This window comes from Sinocyclocheilus grahami, unplaced genomic scaffold (assembly GCF_001515645.1).
Source record: "Sinocyclocheilus grahami isolate Dianchi unplaced genomic scaffold, SAMN03320097.WGS_v1.1 scaffold909.1, whole genome shotgun sequence".
In the NCBI taxonomy this organism is placed as follows: domain Eukaryota; kingdom Metazoa; phylum Chordata; class Actinopteri; order Cypriniformes; family Cyprinidae; genus Sinocyclocheilus; species Sinocyclocheilus grahami.
Window position 1 is genome coordinate 347,528 of NW_015506088.1, and position 17,865 is coordinate 365,392.

At 35.2% G+C, this 17,865-nt stretch overlaps 1 protein-coding gene across 1 annotated transcript; it reads left to right on the forward strand.

Annotated features, from left to right (window-relative positions):
* The first annotated feature begins 1,237 nt into the window (after positions 1 to 1,237).
* LOC107564083 (regulator of G-protein signaling 5-like) lies at positions 1,238 to 11,360 on the forward strand. Its single transcript, XM_016249078.1, has 5 exons — positions 1,238 to 1,365; positions 2,909 to 3,022; positions 6,302 to 6,363; positions 8,259 to 8,425; positions 9,637 to 11,360. The coding sequence occupies exons 1-5, from the start codon at positions 1,322 to 1,324 to the stop codon at positions 9,796 to 9,798; spliced, it is 549 nt and encodes a 182-aa protein (XP_016104564.1). The 5' UTR covers positions 1,238 to 1,321; the 3' UTR covers positions 9,799 to 11,360.
* Positions 11,361 to 17,865: the final 6,505 nt, after the last annotated feature.

Genomic DNA, 17,865 nt, shown 5'->3' on the forward strand with positions numbered 1-17,865 from the left:
ATTATCTTTTTTTTTTTTTTTTTTACTGTGCAATGTACTAGCAGATCTGTGTAATTGAGAGTGTGTTTAGTTGTCTCCAAAAGAGACAATACTGTGTCGAAATTTTCCACTATCATTCCTCAGAAAGAACATTTGAATGTTTTTTTTTATACTTTAATGACTCTGGGGAATGTACTGTATGAATACACAGAAAGCATATGCCTAATTATTTCTACTTATTTTTATGAGTTAAATGCAAATAATGAAAATACTGCATTTCAGAAAAGACCTTCAAAAAATCCAGTGGAAAGCAAATTATGATACTATTTTAAAATATATAGTTTGCTAATGCATTGTTTATGAATGTATGTATTTGGAGATTGGTTGTATAAACACACAATTTTTTTAATTTACTGTCATTATGCTTACATGAATTTGTCAATTTGTTACACTGACATTCTAAATACATTTCCCTTTTTTATATTTATCATAAGGTATATACTGTAATAGAGTTACTTCCATCTGTTCCAGTTTAGACTGCAACAGGTCTTGATCTTTCTAATTATGATTGTGGCCATCCAAAAAGTTATACTTCTGTTTAGTAGATAGCTAGTAGTAATTATGGTTAGACTGACTTTGTTAGATGATCATAGTTCATGCATGTTTAAAACAACTACTTACAAGAAGGTGGACAGTTCATTTTAATGACGCGTTTCTAAATAAAGATCACGCAGACCAAGGCGGCAGACAGCACACCCTGTTTGTTTTCTTTATTTTATAAATGCACAAAGTTCTGTTGTTTTTATGTGTGTATACAAATAAAAGTAGACCCTTTACAGATTCGATTAATGTATTGCTCTTATCTGTAAGATCAAAACTGAAAGTGTAATTTAAGTTATTTTCGGTGTGATCAGGAGAAGATGCCACAAAACGCGTATCCGCGTTAATCGACCTCAGAGGGTTAATGTAAGTGTAACTAATATTCAACATTTGTTGTATAAATTTACTTTACAAAACAGCTTTTTGTGTTTCTATAGTAATAACTGGTTTAATTGTCTGTTGATAAGCATAGATATTTATCTAAAATGCCATGTACTGATGTTTCAAGTGTTTTGGCAAGTTTAAAAGTTCCTGTCTTGTGTTGATTATCTCCAGAGCTCTCTAAGCTCTGAATGTAATTGCAAGCCAGGATTGATTGGCTCTTGAGTTGTTGGCTTTGGGCCAGCAGACTTTCTCCATATAATAGCGGGAAGCAGGACGACAGCTTCTAAAAGAGAGAGCAGACAACAACTCATTTGGTGTGGTGGAATAACTCTAAAACCTAAAGTGAACAGATCAGAAAATGTGTAAAGGATTAGCTGCCCTGCCCCAGACATGCCTGGAAAGGTAAGATCTTTCAAACATTTTAGCAGCACCATGTATTAACTTAAAATTCACTCCATGCTACATTATCTACGCAAGTCGGTTAGCAGCCTCCTTTGGGAAACAGTGTTTGTGTGTTTTGCAATATCTGTGTATTCTGGAGCAGCTGGGAATTCTCAAAATACCATTTTGAGAAAGTCTGTATGGTGTTTTGTATGAGGTTTAGGTAGTGAGTATTGATCACTGTATATAGGAAAACTTTATTCATTATTTAATTTAATAATTAATTAATAATAAAAATAATTAAATGTATGCATTTAGCAGACGCTTTTATCCAAAGCAACTTACAGTGCATTCAGGCTATACATTTTTTTACCAGTATGTGTGTTCCCTGAGAATCTAACCCACGATCTTTTGTGCTGCTAATGCAATGTTCTACCACTGAGCCACAGGAACATTTGGCCTCACAGTTGTCTTTTGGTCAAATAATTTCAATTATTCAATATAAATTTGATAGAATCTGAAGGATTGTACATTTTGCATTGTACATATGTATTGTATGGTACATTTTAAGTTTATATTATTTTCCACTTCTTTTCGGTTTTTTTTCTTCTTCTTAGTTTTGTCTCTGAAAACATCAAGGTTCCCCAACGTTACCAAAAACCAGTACACCCTGAACTTTGTTTAGTTCTCTGTTCATAACAAGATTTGGAGCAGAATTCCTGAGAACAGACTAGCATAGAAGTATAGCAATGAGGACTTCTATTGTGACTATTGGGTCATACACTGATTAAACAATTTGTGCTATTGACTCATTCATTGTGTAAACATATGTTTATCATTGTTCTTGCCTTTGGTCTTAATGTCTGGCACGGGGCCTGGAGTACTTCTGAAAAGTCTATTTGTACATCAGAAAGATTTTTTAATGTTGCATTAGATAATTGAGCCATAAAATCATAATTTTAGTAAATGGGCTTTTTAAGCTGAGAAATGTGTGCATTGATGTCAATATTTTTGGAACAGTAGATGCAAGATGTTCACGAAACCTCAACAAATCACCAAGTTTGTTGACGTCACTTCATCCACAGTCATCTGGGAGGAATATGTTTGTTTGTTTTTGTCACAAAACATACAAAAAGGATATTGCATCTGTTTTTATCTCTACAGGGAGTGTGAAATAGTTCTGAATAGGTGTGAATTGAACACCTTCAACACGTGTTGTTTTATTGTGTCATCTGTCAAACTGTAGTAATTACTGTACTGATGACAGCTGTACAGGTCAATAATAAGCAGTGAAGAAAAGGTTTCTATAGCTGACGTGCAAAAGGATAAAAATGACATGGAACAAATTATCATTCTCTGTAAAACAATATGTGTATTTTGACAGAAGAAAATAGATGACGCTAGGCTGATATTTTATAATCTGTTGACAGGTATGTTGTACATTTTAGAAATGTCCTCAACATTTGATTTGAAATTCCATTCATACATAACATGAATCCTTTATTAGTGTATGTTAAACACGCTAATGGACATCTGTATGTGTTTGTGTTTGTGCTGTCTTCAGGGCTAAGGAGATCAAGACTAAATTGGGAACTCTGCTTCAGAAGCCAGAGAATTCCATCGACCTTATTATCCCCTACCAAGAAAAGCCTGAGAAGAAACCAGAGAAGCTTCAGAAGTGAGTTCCTGTTGGCTCTGTTCACTTTCCTTGTAATGTTTTCTCTTCCTCTCTTTTTTTCTTTTCCTTACTAATGGGGACTTCAGCTCTTCAGTCTCTTCTCATACCTCTCATACTCATTTAGACCAAAAAGTCTGTGTATACAAAGAGCCCCTTTAAACATAAGTCACCATTAGTTTAAATACTTTTTTTTAAATTAAAATAAAACTGAAATGACCATTCTAAATATTCTGTTTGCACTTAAAGGTGGAAATTTCAGGATGATTGTTGTATGTTTTCAGGTGGAAATCATCCACTTAAAATGGGGGAAATCATCAACCATGATGTTTAAACGTGGAAATCGTTTCAGGGGGGTTTTGGGGGGTTTTCAGGTGGAAATCATCCACTATGATGTTTAAAGGAGGAAATCATCTAAGAAAGATTGTTTGATGTTTTTTAAACAGTCATCCGGGGGATGCTTTGCAACTCTGAGTGCAAACAGAACATTTCGAAAGCTCAGCTCAGCTCTAATTTGAATTGTGTTTCAAGGGTCTCCAAATTGTTAACCACTGGTGCTCACTGGACAAAGAGGTAAATCCAAGGTACTCATGTTGTGAGGATAAAAAAAGGCATTTGTTCGACAGGCCATAGAGCATCTTAATGTTGTTTGCCAAGCACACATTTCAAGCCTTCTTCAGGGTTCTACTATAGTCCCTGCAATATATTTAGTCTTTTTTTATAGTTTCTGCTGTACACCATGTTTTACTCACTCAATATAAATCTTAGATAGATAATAGAAAAAGAGTGTTTTTTATGTAATATATATATATATATATTCTTAAATACATGAAACTAAAACAATCACTATAAAAGTGATGTTTTGCCCTTATATTAGCCAATATTTATTATCAGTAGCTTATAATAATAGTGACATTAATAATAATAACCAAAATGCCATATTTCTAAATAGGGGTGGTGCTATGTGGTTTGAAATGCTTGTATACTTATGTCGTGCGTTAAATTCATATGGATCAAGTGCTGGTTATCACTTCAATAGAGCGGCGAAAGCATTGTGCCAAAATCACCGGTCCGGTCCGGTCCAGCTGTTCTCTCGCACTGCAAGGTTTAATCAGATAACACCTTTTCATCACACGGTTTTTGGTGTTTGTTTCCCATGCGCTCCAGTAAAGCCGAGGTAATTAAAAATACCTGTAACTCTAGTTTTAACCAGTGCAAAGATATTGCATCGCTCATAACTTTTTGAGAGAAATAGCACAGACACTGGACAAGGATGAATAATATGAGTGGGCGGGTGGGGTTTCGGCGATTGGCCCACTGAGAAAGTACAGGAGCTGCCATCGGCCAATCAATCTAGGCCTATTTTTTTTTATTTCCTCCACAACCAGTCAGGGACACCTTCATTGCTCGGGCCCTGGGGCTTCAGCCCCATAGTTTTTATGTTAGTCTGGCCCTATTTGTGTATAACTATTTTTAAGTATTATACTGTAGAAAATGATGAGGTTCTAACTTGGAAAGCTACAGCAAAGAAGCAAAGTTCAGTGTGAATTCATAAAAAAAGCATGAGAATAGAGCACACTAACTACCTATTCATCTATTAATGCCCATAATTATACAGATTATCAGACGTAACTGAAAGGTTGAAGTGTGGAGAAAAGGGCTGAACAGTGGAGAGCAAGGGAGTCAGAGAGAAAAAAATGAGGAAGGCCATATTAGTACATCCTGTGATGGAAAACTGAAAAGAGTCTGTTTATAATGAAAATTGTGTCCAAATTGACCGTAAAAACATTTGCAGACCACTTCAGCTCCATTTTACTTATGTAATGCCTTATGTAAGTGTTGATAATGGGGTTGTAATTTTCAAGCAGAAAATATATATATATATATATATATATATCCTAATCACGCAGGATAAGACATGTGAATAGAAAATACATCAGTAATCAAGTTAGACTGAAAGACATGGTTATGAACTGGACCAGGCACGTGCACACATAGACATCAAAGGGGGTTTGAGCACCTGTCCTTTTTCTTCCTCGAGAGAAAGTGTCCTTTTTTCTGGGAGTTATTTATATATTATATATATATATATTTATATATTTTTTTTTTAAATAAATGAATATATGTATTATGTGTGCATGTTTCTGTTTGCGCACAGCTTTCCCTGTCAAACAAATAAAAAATCTAAATATTAGGCCGGGTCGGGAAATGTTGAGACTCTGTCGAGTTCCGGTTCCGATGCCTTTCTTCCCTTTGCGTCTCCGCGCAGCACAGCAGTAAGACAGTATTGCACACATTGATCGGCACATAACACACAGACAGGCAGAGAGCCGCAGAAGTGAAGCCCTCCCTCCCTTTCAAGTTGTGTTTGTTTTGGTGTGGATGTGAGTGAACAAAAGACCTGTGCCTCCATTTTACAGCTAATTATTCAAAAGACAAAAGGCAAATAAAATGAATTTGTCTTGCTAACATCCAGGACTCATGAGCGACCATGTAATAAGTTAGCTAAAGTTTAGCTAAGGAAATATATCATGGGTATACAGGCTAACTTAATGGAGAAACGACAGCTGAATACAGTAAAATTAATAATGTCATTAGAATCACCAAATTGATATGCAAATTATTAAGTAATTAAAATGTGCTAATTTGCATACATTTGACACAAGGCATTGCAGATGAATAAACAAAATAACTAAAGCATATCACCACAAAACTTCCCCAGTTATTAGTTCTGGGTCCTATTATGCTCTTTTACAAAGTCTTGATTTTGTTTTGGGGGTGTACTAGAACAGGCTCTCATACTAGGTTGTTCGAAAAACACATTATTTTTCACATATTTTACATTATTACAACACCTCTCTCCCCAGTCTGGAATGAACGGCTCGAATAGTTCCTGTATCAAATGAAGGCCCGCCTTCTGAAATACGAAATGTGCTGTGATTGGTTAGCTGGGCCAGTGTGTGTTGTGATTGGCACCACTCGGTATCTGGTCGGGAAATGTCATGCCCCTTACCATAGCTGCCTGCATTCTTCAGTGTAAATATTGCCTCAAAATTAAATCAATTTGAGCGTGATTTAAACCTGGATGATTGTAACCACTCTAAGTTTGTCTGTATATATTGCTAATAATGCCCCTTTCTTTCTGTGTAAGTACCATATTCCTTAATCACATGTAATTTTACATGTAATGTAAATGATTATACCATTGACTGTGTTTGGAAACTTGTTGGCCATTTACAAAGAGGAAAATACTAAGTGAAGGAATCTGCTTGTTTTGTTCAGACCCACACCTGAAGAAGCAGCCCAGTGGCGTGAGTCCCTTGACAAGTTCCTTTCCAACAGCTGTAAGTATGATGTTTATCTTAATGGCCATTCGGTTGCATTTTACATCCTAAAAGTTCTTCCAGGCATGACCAATCAATGGAAGGTTTAGTTTATCAGTTGATTATGTAAAACACATTTTAAACATTTGTATATATCTGTCGGTTTAGAACCTCTGGAACTCTATGAAGTTGCACTGATGCACTTGATTTGGTATGCGTAAATAGCTTGTGCTTGAACGGACACATTAACCTTTAAAAGCTACACATCTACGAGACTGTTCAGTTTAGATCCATAAAAAGAAGATTCTCTCTGAGTTACAAGCACACATAAGCAAACATTTTCTAAATCACTTATAGACTTCTAGTGTTTTCATGTGGAACTAATTATAATTCAAAGAAAACCTTTGCTTTATTTATTGTTTTCCAACTGAAGATGTCCTCGTGAGGTTTATTTTTATTTATATTTTTTATGTTTTTCAGATTTTGTTGATTCTAGGAACATTTCAAAGTATAATGCACACACATAATTCTTTGACCATCCTTATTGAAATTAAACCTGCACTACATAACTTTGTCCTCTCTATAGCCACCTCTGGTTGAAACAAAAATTGCAAGGTTGTCACTGCTCTTCTCCGTGGGATGAATATGATTGCAAGAAGAAAGTCCTATAAGATAAAGATATTTAAAGCTTCTGTAGTCTGAGCAAGTAGCATATGTGCTGCTATAATAAGCAGACCTTATTTTCTCAGTTTACGAACATGCAAAGACGAATGAGGTAAACCTGAAATATCCCACCAAATCGAACTTGACTGCTCAAAATATAAATTGTCGTTGGCTTAAGGCTCGTTCACACCAAGGACGATAACTAGTAGAATCCATAACAGCAGAGTCCTATAATGATAACTGCACAGAAGAATAATATTGCTGGAATCATTTTCAGAATGACTTTGTTCAGCGGATGAACAATAAAAACATTGACAGCCAATGAGAATCCACTCGACTTTAAGGAGTTTGAGCATTTAAAGTGACAGACATGCAGCACATGCTTATTAGAAACAGAATGTTATCATCCAATGGTGTGAACGCTAATATAGTTTTCATTATGGTTATCGTACTTGGTGTAAATAGGCCTTTGCTGTAATGAAGTTTGAACAACGATTGCTTCTGTAATGCAACTTTAAAGTGTATTCCTTCTCAGCAGTAAATTATCTAACTTTTCATTATTTATCATTGTAAAACTCATTTCTGACCATCTGACTCACTGTTTGTTCTTCACAAAAAACAAACACAAGCAAATCTGTAAATAAACAAAATGTCAAAAAGATCCTTTGTCTGCACAGAAGGGCTGAATTAGTCAATAATAGTTTGGAAAACAAATGTTTGTTATTCATTCAATTATTTGTTTCAAGGCCAGTTTGTCATGTTTAATTATAGCATTTTGCCTTGGAAAATGTGTTCATTTTATTTTAGTGGAATGTTTGCAGATTAGCCTAATCAGTCCGTACTGCATTATATATATATATGTGTACTTATATATATATATTTTTTTTTTTTTTTTTTTTTTTTTTTTCAAATATAAGAGCATTTCTTTTGTGTTGAACCTAAAACGTCATTCCCATATAAATAATTGCAAGTCTTAAAATAAATCTGCATTGGATAGTCAGTAATTACATTGGTTGATCCACAGAGGTGATTCGTGTACTTGAATACCTCATGCTGTAATACAGCATGGATTTGTGAGGGATTGCATTAAGGGCTGTGTGCCCTAGGCATGCATGGCGGTAATGTTTGGATAAGGATGTTAAGAGCCGGTGGGACCGGGGTCTCCGGTGGCAGCTTGTCGCCAACACATTAGCACAAAAAGAACACACAGAGCTGTACTCACTCTAATAGCTTTTCCACATTTTTAATTCCAGACGGCCTGGCCACCTTCAAAAGCTTCCTCAGATCTGAGTTCAGCGAGGAAAATATTGAGTTCTGGGAGGCTTGCGAGGACTTCAAAAAGACCAAGTCCCCTCTGAAAATGGCCATCAAAGCAAACAAGATTTATGAGAACTTCATTCAGACCGGTGGGCCCAAAGAGGTTTGTTTGTTTTGCCATTGTTTTTTTTTTTTTTTTAGATTTTTTTGTGCTAATCACACTCAGATTTACAGTTCAGATAAAAAAGTACAGTGCTTCAGAGGTAGAAGGAAGCAGTTCTCCATCAGACTCGTTATTCATCTCCTGTGAAAATATGTTTCGTATCAGTTCACTGTATAAACGCTGAGGCTAATGTTCTCCCCCCAAAATGTCCCCAAGGAGCTACTGTATAAAAACTTGAAAGTGCCGTTAAGGTACCGCTCCTAAACCTGTGTTCTGCATCTGAAATATATCATTTAGGCATATTGTTTTATCTACATGATTGTTGGTTACTCATATTTGATATTTAAGCATCTTGAGCTGGATATAACCTAATAAAAATGCTGTTGTCCACTCAAGTATTAGCAAGGTAATTTAATGTATAATGTTTCTAATAGCCAAAAAGGTTGTAGGTTCTAACCCTGTGCCACTAAAACCCACATTTAAACTCATGCTGTCCTTTTGTTTAAAGGTTAAAAATAATTCAGTAAATGATCATTATTTGAAAAAAAAATTGTATCAGGATGTTTGCACAGCCATGTGCTGAGGTTTAAATTACCTGTTATGTAACAGCCATTAGACAACATACCAAATTTTGATAAATATAACAATAGCTATTTGTTTCTTAGTGACCATGTTTTTTAAAATCAATTAAATGCAAACAGTGCATCAATATTTTGTACTGATATTTTTTTAGTTCTGTTCTTTCATTATTATGATCAAACACTTTGATTGTGCATATTACAATAAAACAAAACAAAATCTAAATACATTTAAATATAAAACAATGATTTAAAAAAATAAATGGGTATGACACATTCAAAACAAATGGTTGCTGCTTGCAAAAATTTAATAATTAACAAGTCAAAGACTTTTGAGGCATTTCTCTATATAAGATTATGTAAGGAAACTGATATGGTCAACATGATGGTCAGGAAGAAAATAAAAATGAATACAATTCTCTAATCCAGCCTGTATTCGTAAAAACTGCAGGGAATCAGTCAAATTGTCTGAATTCGTTCCAGAAGACAGACTGCTCCACAGCCCTCCTAGAGTGCTGAGACACTGTCAAAGTTGAAATAATGTGTTTCTTACTCATTATTTTTGTCCAATTTGTAGCATTTTGTGACTGACTTTTACACACTTCCTCCTTATCCCCAATATCATGCTTTTAGGTGAACATCGACCACTTCACCAAAGATGTGACTCTGAGGAACCTGGTGGATCTTTCTCCCTCCTCTTTCGAGCTGGCTCAGAGCCGGATCTACACCCTGATGGAGAAAGACTCCTTCGGTCGGTTCCTGCGGTCTGAGCAGTACCAGGAACTCCTCAAGTAAACCGATTTGTCCAGCTGCAGGGAGACTCAGTTCTTTGGTCACAAATTCATATCATTTTACTCAAACTAAAAGTCTTTAAAAATACATTTTTGACACACTTCTAAAACTCATTAAACGATGCCACAGTTTTTTATTTGGTAAAAGTGGAAAACACCAGGCACAGTTGCAATGTCCCCCTGCAGCTGACTGAACTGGTTCACTGCTAACAAAAACATCTTAACATAAATTGTTCAAATTAATGTGATTCCTGCCCAGTGCTCTGATTGTCAAAGTCAAGAACTTTAATAAAAAAAGTTGATTAGGGCTTAAGAGACAATCATTTAATTTGTACAAGTGCAAAATGCCAAGGATTTGAAGCGCCTCTTAAAATCTTGTATATATAATGTCCTATTAATTGGAGTCACACTCTGATCCCTGTAGACTAAATAAAGACTTAAACTGATCCCCGCTTGTAATTTATGGCTTTTCGGATAAGTGCAGAAGTGGTACATGTACTTTTGATGAGGACGTTCTGACCCAAGCATCTAAGTTCATCGTAGATGTTCATCAAGGTGAAGAGGCTGGGGAATGGGAATGGGAATGGGAGAGTGTGGGCTTTTTCTTGGAAATGTCTGTGTTAACATTAAAATGCCCAAATGGTAAACCAATGGAAATCATGGGGAAATGACCCACTTTGTATTGAAAGTTTCACTATAAGTCAAAGCTAAAAAAAAAAAAGTGTGACATGTTAAGATGCACTCCAGTCTCTGGGAACTTGTTGTTTGGGTTACCGTTGTTGAAAGTTGCTAAGATGGGAATTTCAAGTAGGAGGGAATCTCTATAAAGCACTGGGCACATCATTTTTTATTCTAAAGGAAATGTTTATTCCCATGCCACTTTAGAAGCAGAAAACATTTAGATTAAGTCATGGAAACCCAAAACAAGTGTTGTTTTTTTTCCGACTTCCTACAGCAACCATTTATCACAATAACATAAATGTATACACACTGTAATACCTATAAACTATTATACTCTAAACAAGAATGATTACTGCAAAATGTTATTGAAGTTAACATCTATTATTTGCATGTGCAGACAGTCGTGAGTTGTAAGTCAAGTTTGCAGATAGAACGGCATATCAAACATATGTAACCCACAAGTGTGATATTCAGTGTCTCATATACTCTTGCATGTTTCTTTATTATACTGTGTGTAGCTATGTCACTAAATCTAATAACATTCATTCATATTATGAGCAGTGGTAGGTGCCTCCAGAAGTCCTTACTGATGTTCCAAAAGCAAATTATTAGTTCACTGCAGGACAGGTTTAGTTTAATATGGCCATCAATAACTGGGCATCACTAACTAAATTCAAGATAAATTGAATTAATCCCACAAGAATTTTAAGAGCAGAAACAGCTCTTTTAGTTAATTAAAAAATATACATATTTTAAAATTATGATTTTTTTTTTTGGCTAAAAATTGTCAGTAAGGACTGACAGAGTACCTTGCTTATACAAGAAATCTGCATAAAACTATATGCATGTATGATTGTAGTTGATCATATAAAATCCATAATCACATTAAAGTTCTGAAGATTATTTTTTTTCGATGTACATATCAGCCTTTTACAAATGACTTTAATTTATTATCTTTAAGATTGCTTGTCTGTTTGTTTGATCTTCAAGGTAAAAATGACTAAGATAAGATTGTGTCCTTTCTGTTATTTCTGAAAACATGAGGCCTGATTTTGTCCTTTTCTTTACCAAGCAAGGCTAGTAAATCAGCTAAAGTAAATCAGACACTTAAAAGTTAAGCTTTGTTTTCCTCCTCTCTGTATTATAATTGTTCTGAATCATCATGGAATTACTCAGCGTTGTTTAATTGTAATCCATTTTGGCAAGCATGGAATTTCAGTAATATCTGTATTCCCAAGAGAACGTTGTTAAAATGCCAAATTTGAATAATAATGCAACTGCTTCCTGACTTCCTGTACGGCACGCTCTCTCATCCATTTCCTTTAGCCACTCGACCAGAGTGTTTTATTCACACAACCGTGATAAGATGAGTGGATATGTGTGAAGAATAGAAAGATATAACAAGAAAGACAGAGGAAGAGAGAGGTGGAAAATTGAGATGAAGCAGATGGGTGATGGGAGGTTGCCAAAATAAACAATGTCAGACGCAAACATGTTCACATTCATTACCACTCTCATTCCTAGAAATAGGCGTAGACTCGTGACCGTGGCTTAAACCCCTTGTGTACTGGCGGAACCGAAAGACATTTCTTGAGTTGCATCAAAAAGGCACTCTTTTCATAAATGCCAAACAAAAGAGCATCTCCATTTTGCTTTGTCAATGTCCAGACTGTAGGTCAGGATCATCAAAACTGTTCTTTATTAAATTGTTTTTGTTCTGCTGCTTATATCAAAGACATACAAGAACATAACTAATTTCATTTAGACAGCAAATGCACGCATCCAATTAATATCTGCTGAAACAAGGTTAAACCCTTTCGAACATTCTATTATAAGCGGACTCATTACTCTTTCACTGTCACTTCTCTGATGAATAAAACATTAATACAAAATTAATAATTAAAAAAAATGCTTACTGATTCCAACGTTTTACACAGCTGTAGTGTACGAATCAGTCAAATGAGCTAAGAACATTTTCTTCAGAAAATGTGCAAATACTTTCATCTTCATTTTTAACAATATACTGTTTTATCATTTGAATTAACTTTTTATTGTAAAATGTTTTGTTTGAGAAGTGTGTTTGTGCTATGCCTCTTTAAAAAAAATAAATGTCACAGGGTTTGAAATTTTGTTATAATGCAAATAAATTCATACATTATGTGTTCAAATACTTTTTATGGCCACTGTACATCTGTCAGTTCACATGCCAAATTTCTTTTTATGACAGTCCTCATTCGACACAATTGTGGTGGTGTTACCTCAGTGCTGAAACTATGTACAACAGTCATACCTTACCAGGACCAAACAATATTAAATCTTATCCAGGTATTAACACCAGACTTACGACAGCTCGAGCTGAAGCTATAACAATGCACAAGAGTGTGAGAGTGTGTGTGTGTGTGTGTGTGTGTGTGAAACAGGATACTAATCATGCCCTTATGGCACAATAATGCTGTTCCTGCTATTTGCACATGCACACAAATGGAAACAAATGTGGCTCGTACACACAAAAACAAAACCAGAAACCAGATAACGACTGTGCAGGGCTCAGATGGAAGAAGAGATAATGCTCTCTAAATACTCACTTCATATGGTCATTTGTGTAGTAAAACCAGACCGCTCTCATTAAAGAGACAGCTGTGAATTTGCTTTGTTTTTGATGGCTACCAAGATTTACATAGGTGAATGTAAATTCTAGGAAATCTAAATAATGAACTGTTAAGTTTGGCTTATAAAACTGTTGTTTCCCCTTCAGGAACTCGAGCTGCGTCGAGTCGCTTTGGGAACGCCCTTGCGTGACCGCGTTCTGAAGCACGTGTCAAATCCGTCCAATGGAGCAGCGAGACGTCACGAGCAGGGTGACGTAAGCACCAGAAAGCATAAAGGCACATCCGGCCGGGCGCAAACCAGCTTCTGCCCTTCAGTAGCGCTCTGTGTATGTGTCTGTCTATTTACTGTTGTCTGTCCGCACAAGCACTCATATATATATAAAACAATGAGAAAGTCTATGGCGAGTGAACGGCATTACAAACGCTGTGTTTCTCCCTGCCCACGATATCTGGCGGCAGGGGATACACACGATGTGTGTGTCGTTTGTGTCTTTTAACAAACACCCAAAAATACCAAAACAATGTTATTATATTGATACAGCTATGTCCTTAATGCATTTCATACACTCTCAGAAAAAAAATACAACGCTGTCTCTTAGGTAAGGTAAGGTAACTTATAACTTGCAGGTAACTGGTATATATAAGTAACTTAAAGTTACATATTAGTACTTTAAAGCAACAGTATGGGGGTTTTTTTACCTTGAAATATCAGTTTCAAAATCTTTCTCATGGTTCACTGACGTCTTTTTTGGGACGCTGCTTCCAAAATCGCATAGTTCCCCACAATATAGTATGTGAAAAACAGTATGTGAGGCGAGTATCTGTCTGAATTCATAGTATTTTGAAAAACAGTAGGCGGCAAGTACCCAGATGACCTACTGTTCTACTTCAGGCGTGATTCTGAAGTGCGCATACGATGGACACTTTACTGTCCCATGAAGCCACGGGAGAGAAGTTATCAAATGGCAGTGAAGTGACGCAACGGACACTGGTAGGTCGTGACAGTAGCAACACGGTGGATGTAGTAAATTCAAATACAGTACCTACTCAAACAGTACGTGATTTCGGATGCACTGCATGTTTGATTAGGAGTACAAATTTCCAGTTTAAAGGGTGGATTGCTTTACGGCAACAACAAATGCAGTAATTTCGACAGTGGTATATTTACGACTTTTAAGTTGCAGAAATACACAAAACTATTAGTTGCTTTAAAAGTATATTAGTACTTCAAGTGTATAAGTGTCCCTTTTGAAATGATACTTTCTATGAAGCAGTTGTGAGTCTGAAATTGCATATTTATTCCCCCTTATTGTGGCGAATTATGGGTTTTGGGCATCACCATGAATTATATAAGGGGTTTCTGCCAGAATTAAAAAAAAATAATTAAGGTAATAGCGACCTTCTATCTCACAATTTAGATTTTTTTTCTTGCAATTCTGACATTTTTGTCTTAGATATAAATTCATAATGGCAAGCTATACACCCAGAGTAACAATATATGACTGTTTTTCTTGCAAATTCACAGCTTGCAATTCCGAGTTAACATCTCGCGAGTTTATATCACACAATTCTGAGAAGAAGAAAAAAGTCTAAATTGAGAGATAAGAAATCGCAACAGCTTTTGACTTCATTTAAATACCATTGGGAAGCACTAGACTAGCACCTGGTTAAACTAGACTAGACTAGAGGTGTTCAGTCAGTGCACTGAAAACAAACTCTGTTAATTCGGCCTCTAATGTTTCCTGATAAATAGATTTTCAGACGCAGAATACAAATATGGCCTATTCTACATTGGTTCAAGCAAGTTCATTGCTGTTCTGTGTGTGTCTGCCATTTGAAAAGCTGCCCACTTCAATAACAATGATCAAACAGACACTCCAGCACCTGAAGCGCCAGAGCAGAGTGTAATTACATCAAGCCCTGTGCTGAACCATAATGAGCAGCCTGCTGTCCTGCAGCAAGATCCTGCTGCGAAACAGAGAACACAGAACAGAGAACAGAGAGAGAGAAAGAGATAAATCGGTCAAGAATAACAGCCTGTTTTCTGCTTTACCAGACGCTCATTTGCTCCTCTGTAACTGCAGGCAAAGGCAAAACATGTCAAGCGAGTGTAGATGAGGGGTCCTGAGAAGTCACACGTTTCTTTTGGGAATCTAAAACAGCTATGCAGATAGTTATTGAATTGTTTTTGTAGGTTGTTTTGTAGGCAAATGTGAGCACGTAATAGGGCTTGAATACCTTCGTAAAATGTTTACCTATTATATTCAAAGCTGGATTGTCAAAAACTGTGGCGATAATGGCAGCGTCCATAATGACCTTCACTCAAAGTCATCAGCAATATCTCAGTTTCACTTGCATTTTCCTTTGTCCTGAATTTAATTGAATAGAAAGCATAGGTTGCAAAGGGACTGAAAGGCCCTCGGGGGCCGTTTTGAAAATGTTTTCTTTCCCAAAACACCAAATTGAAACAAGCACCACCACAACATTTTCCTAAACAACAGTTTGTTGCTAAGCACTGCAAAATATTACTTACACATGTGGCCAGTAAATTTCAAATTGTAATTTAAATAATAATAATAATAATAATTTAAACATAAAAAAGAATTGTATATTATTATTGTTATACATATAAAATTATTTGAACATGTATATACAGTTATTTTGTGAAATTTTAAAATTGAGCTTTATGGTTTTCATTTTTGTTCAAAAGAATTAAATCAATGGTTTTTCAACAATTAAACAAATTGTTTAATTCAACACAAGATCCAATCCACTTCAAAATGGCACTAGAGATATAGTTGACAGGCAGGAAGATTGAGGATGTCTATACGGAAACAAATTGTTTTCCATAAGTGAGGAAAAAATAGATTTGTTTTGAAGCATGTGCAAAGTGGGCTCAGTGACTGTGACAATCACAACAGAGAGTCATTTCTGAAACATGCCTTCAGCATTGTAGCTGTTAAATTGTTTGGTAACTAAAAGCAGGGAAAGATTTGTTGTTCCAATAAAGAGTGTTCAAAATGATCTGTAATGGTTTATCTTTTACTGAAGTTGTTATTTATTTGTTGTTATTATATTTATTTGATTATTTTACTCTTGGCCTATGTTTATTGTCTCAATATCTATAAGCTACTATTTTATACCATTTCTGCCCCTGTTTCCCTGGGGGGTCTTAATTTTATATATATGTACTGTATATATCCCTTTGCTGCCTTTATTTTGAAATGATTTTCAGTAAAGCATCTTTGATCATTTCTTTTCACAGCTGCTACATCATTCAAGTTTTCAATCATCATACGCTTCGAAAATCTTTTCCTTTGTACCCTAAAGCTCTGTGTGAGATGTACAGCAATACTTTACATTAATCATTTTCACTCATTACTCCATTTGTGTTTATGTTTTCATTTGAGTATAATACGCTTTTGAAGTGTCACATAATTTGTTTACATCCCTAGATTTTCTGTTTCTCACTTCAAAAAGGGAAGCACGACAGACATCAGAACTGAATGTTCCCATCCCATCCGTGAATGTTCCCATCTTGCAAAGAATCCATTCCAGCTCAGCCTCTTTGTGCACTTTTTACTTCATAAAATCTCTTTGCGTTGTTTTAAAAAATAATGAGAGATGAGATGAGACTAGATAATAAATTCCATATATTCAAAAAGAGTATTGACTGTTCTCTCACAATATTTCAAACATCTTCAAACACTCCTAGTTAAAACCATGTGCTTTCATGTGAGCTAGGTCACATTGACTTTGCCAAGGTAATCTTTTAAGAGTTGTTTTAAGAGTCTTTTAAGAGGTTCATTTTAAACCATTCTTTATCAGTGTACACTCTTAAAAATAAAGGTGCTTCACGATGCCATAGAAGAACCTTTTTGTCTAAATGGTTCCATAAAGAACCTTTAACATCTGAAGAACCTTTCTGTTTCACAAAAGGTTCTTTGTGGCGAAAGAAGGTTCTTCAGATTATAAAAAGGTAAGAAAGAGATGGTTCTTTAAAGAACCTTTGACTGAATGGTTCTTCTATGGCATCACTTGAAGAACCTTTTGAAGCACCTTTATTTTTAAGAGTGTACCTTAGGAAGGAGAAATATTGAACAAATTGTTTCTGGTGTAGCTACGAATAGGATACTTGATGAATGTATCAATATAAATAGTTAATAAGTAATCTGACTGAAATGGACAGTTACAGAGTCTTGCTACATAGTTTTCTAATGGTCTCTGTAATTTTAGGACTATCTGAGAAATACCCATGAGAGAACTTTATAGTTTTTGAGTTATCTGAACTTCCTGTACTCTTTTACTCAATGTCCTAAACATCCATATAACGTGCAATCCTCAATTATGTCACACTCAAGCTGGGTGCTCATTATCGTGTTTTGAGAGATAATGGTTATTGACATGAAGCTTGTCAAAAAAATGGTGGAAGAAACTTTCAAGATTCTGCTTTTAGTAACGAGATATAGATATAGACAGCAACCAAACATATTTCTTTATTTAAACTAAACTAAATACTAGAAAAGTTAAAAAAAAAAAAGTTATAAAAAAACATTCTGTTCACAATATCGGACTATAGCATTTTTATAAAAAACAATTTTCTTTATTAATGGTAATATTATTAATTTAATTATTTACTATGACTTACTTTCTGAAGATATATGAATGGCTGACTACCCAGTTTTGAATAGTCAAGAATTACTCACTTTGTTCTCTCTCTCTCAGAAAAATAAACATAAATTATATATATATATATATATATATATATATATATGGGTATA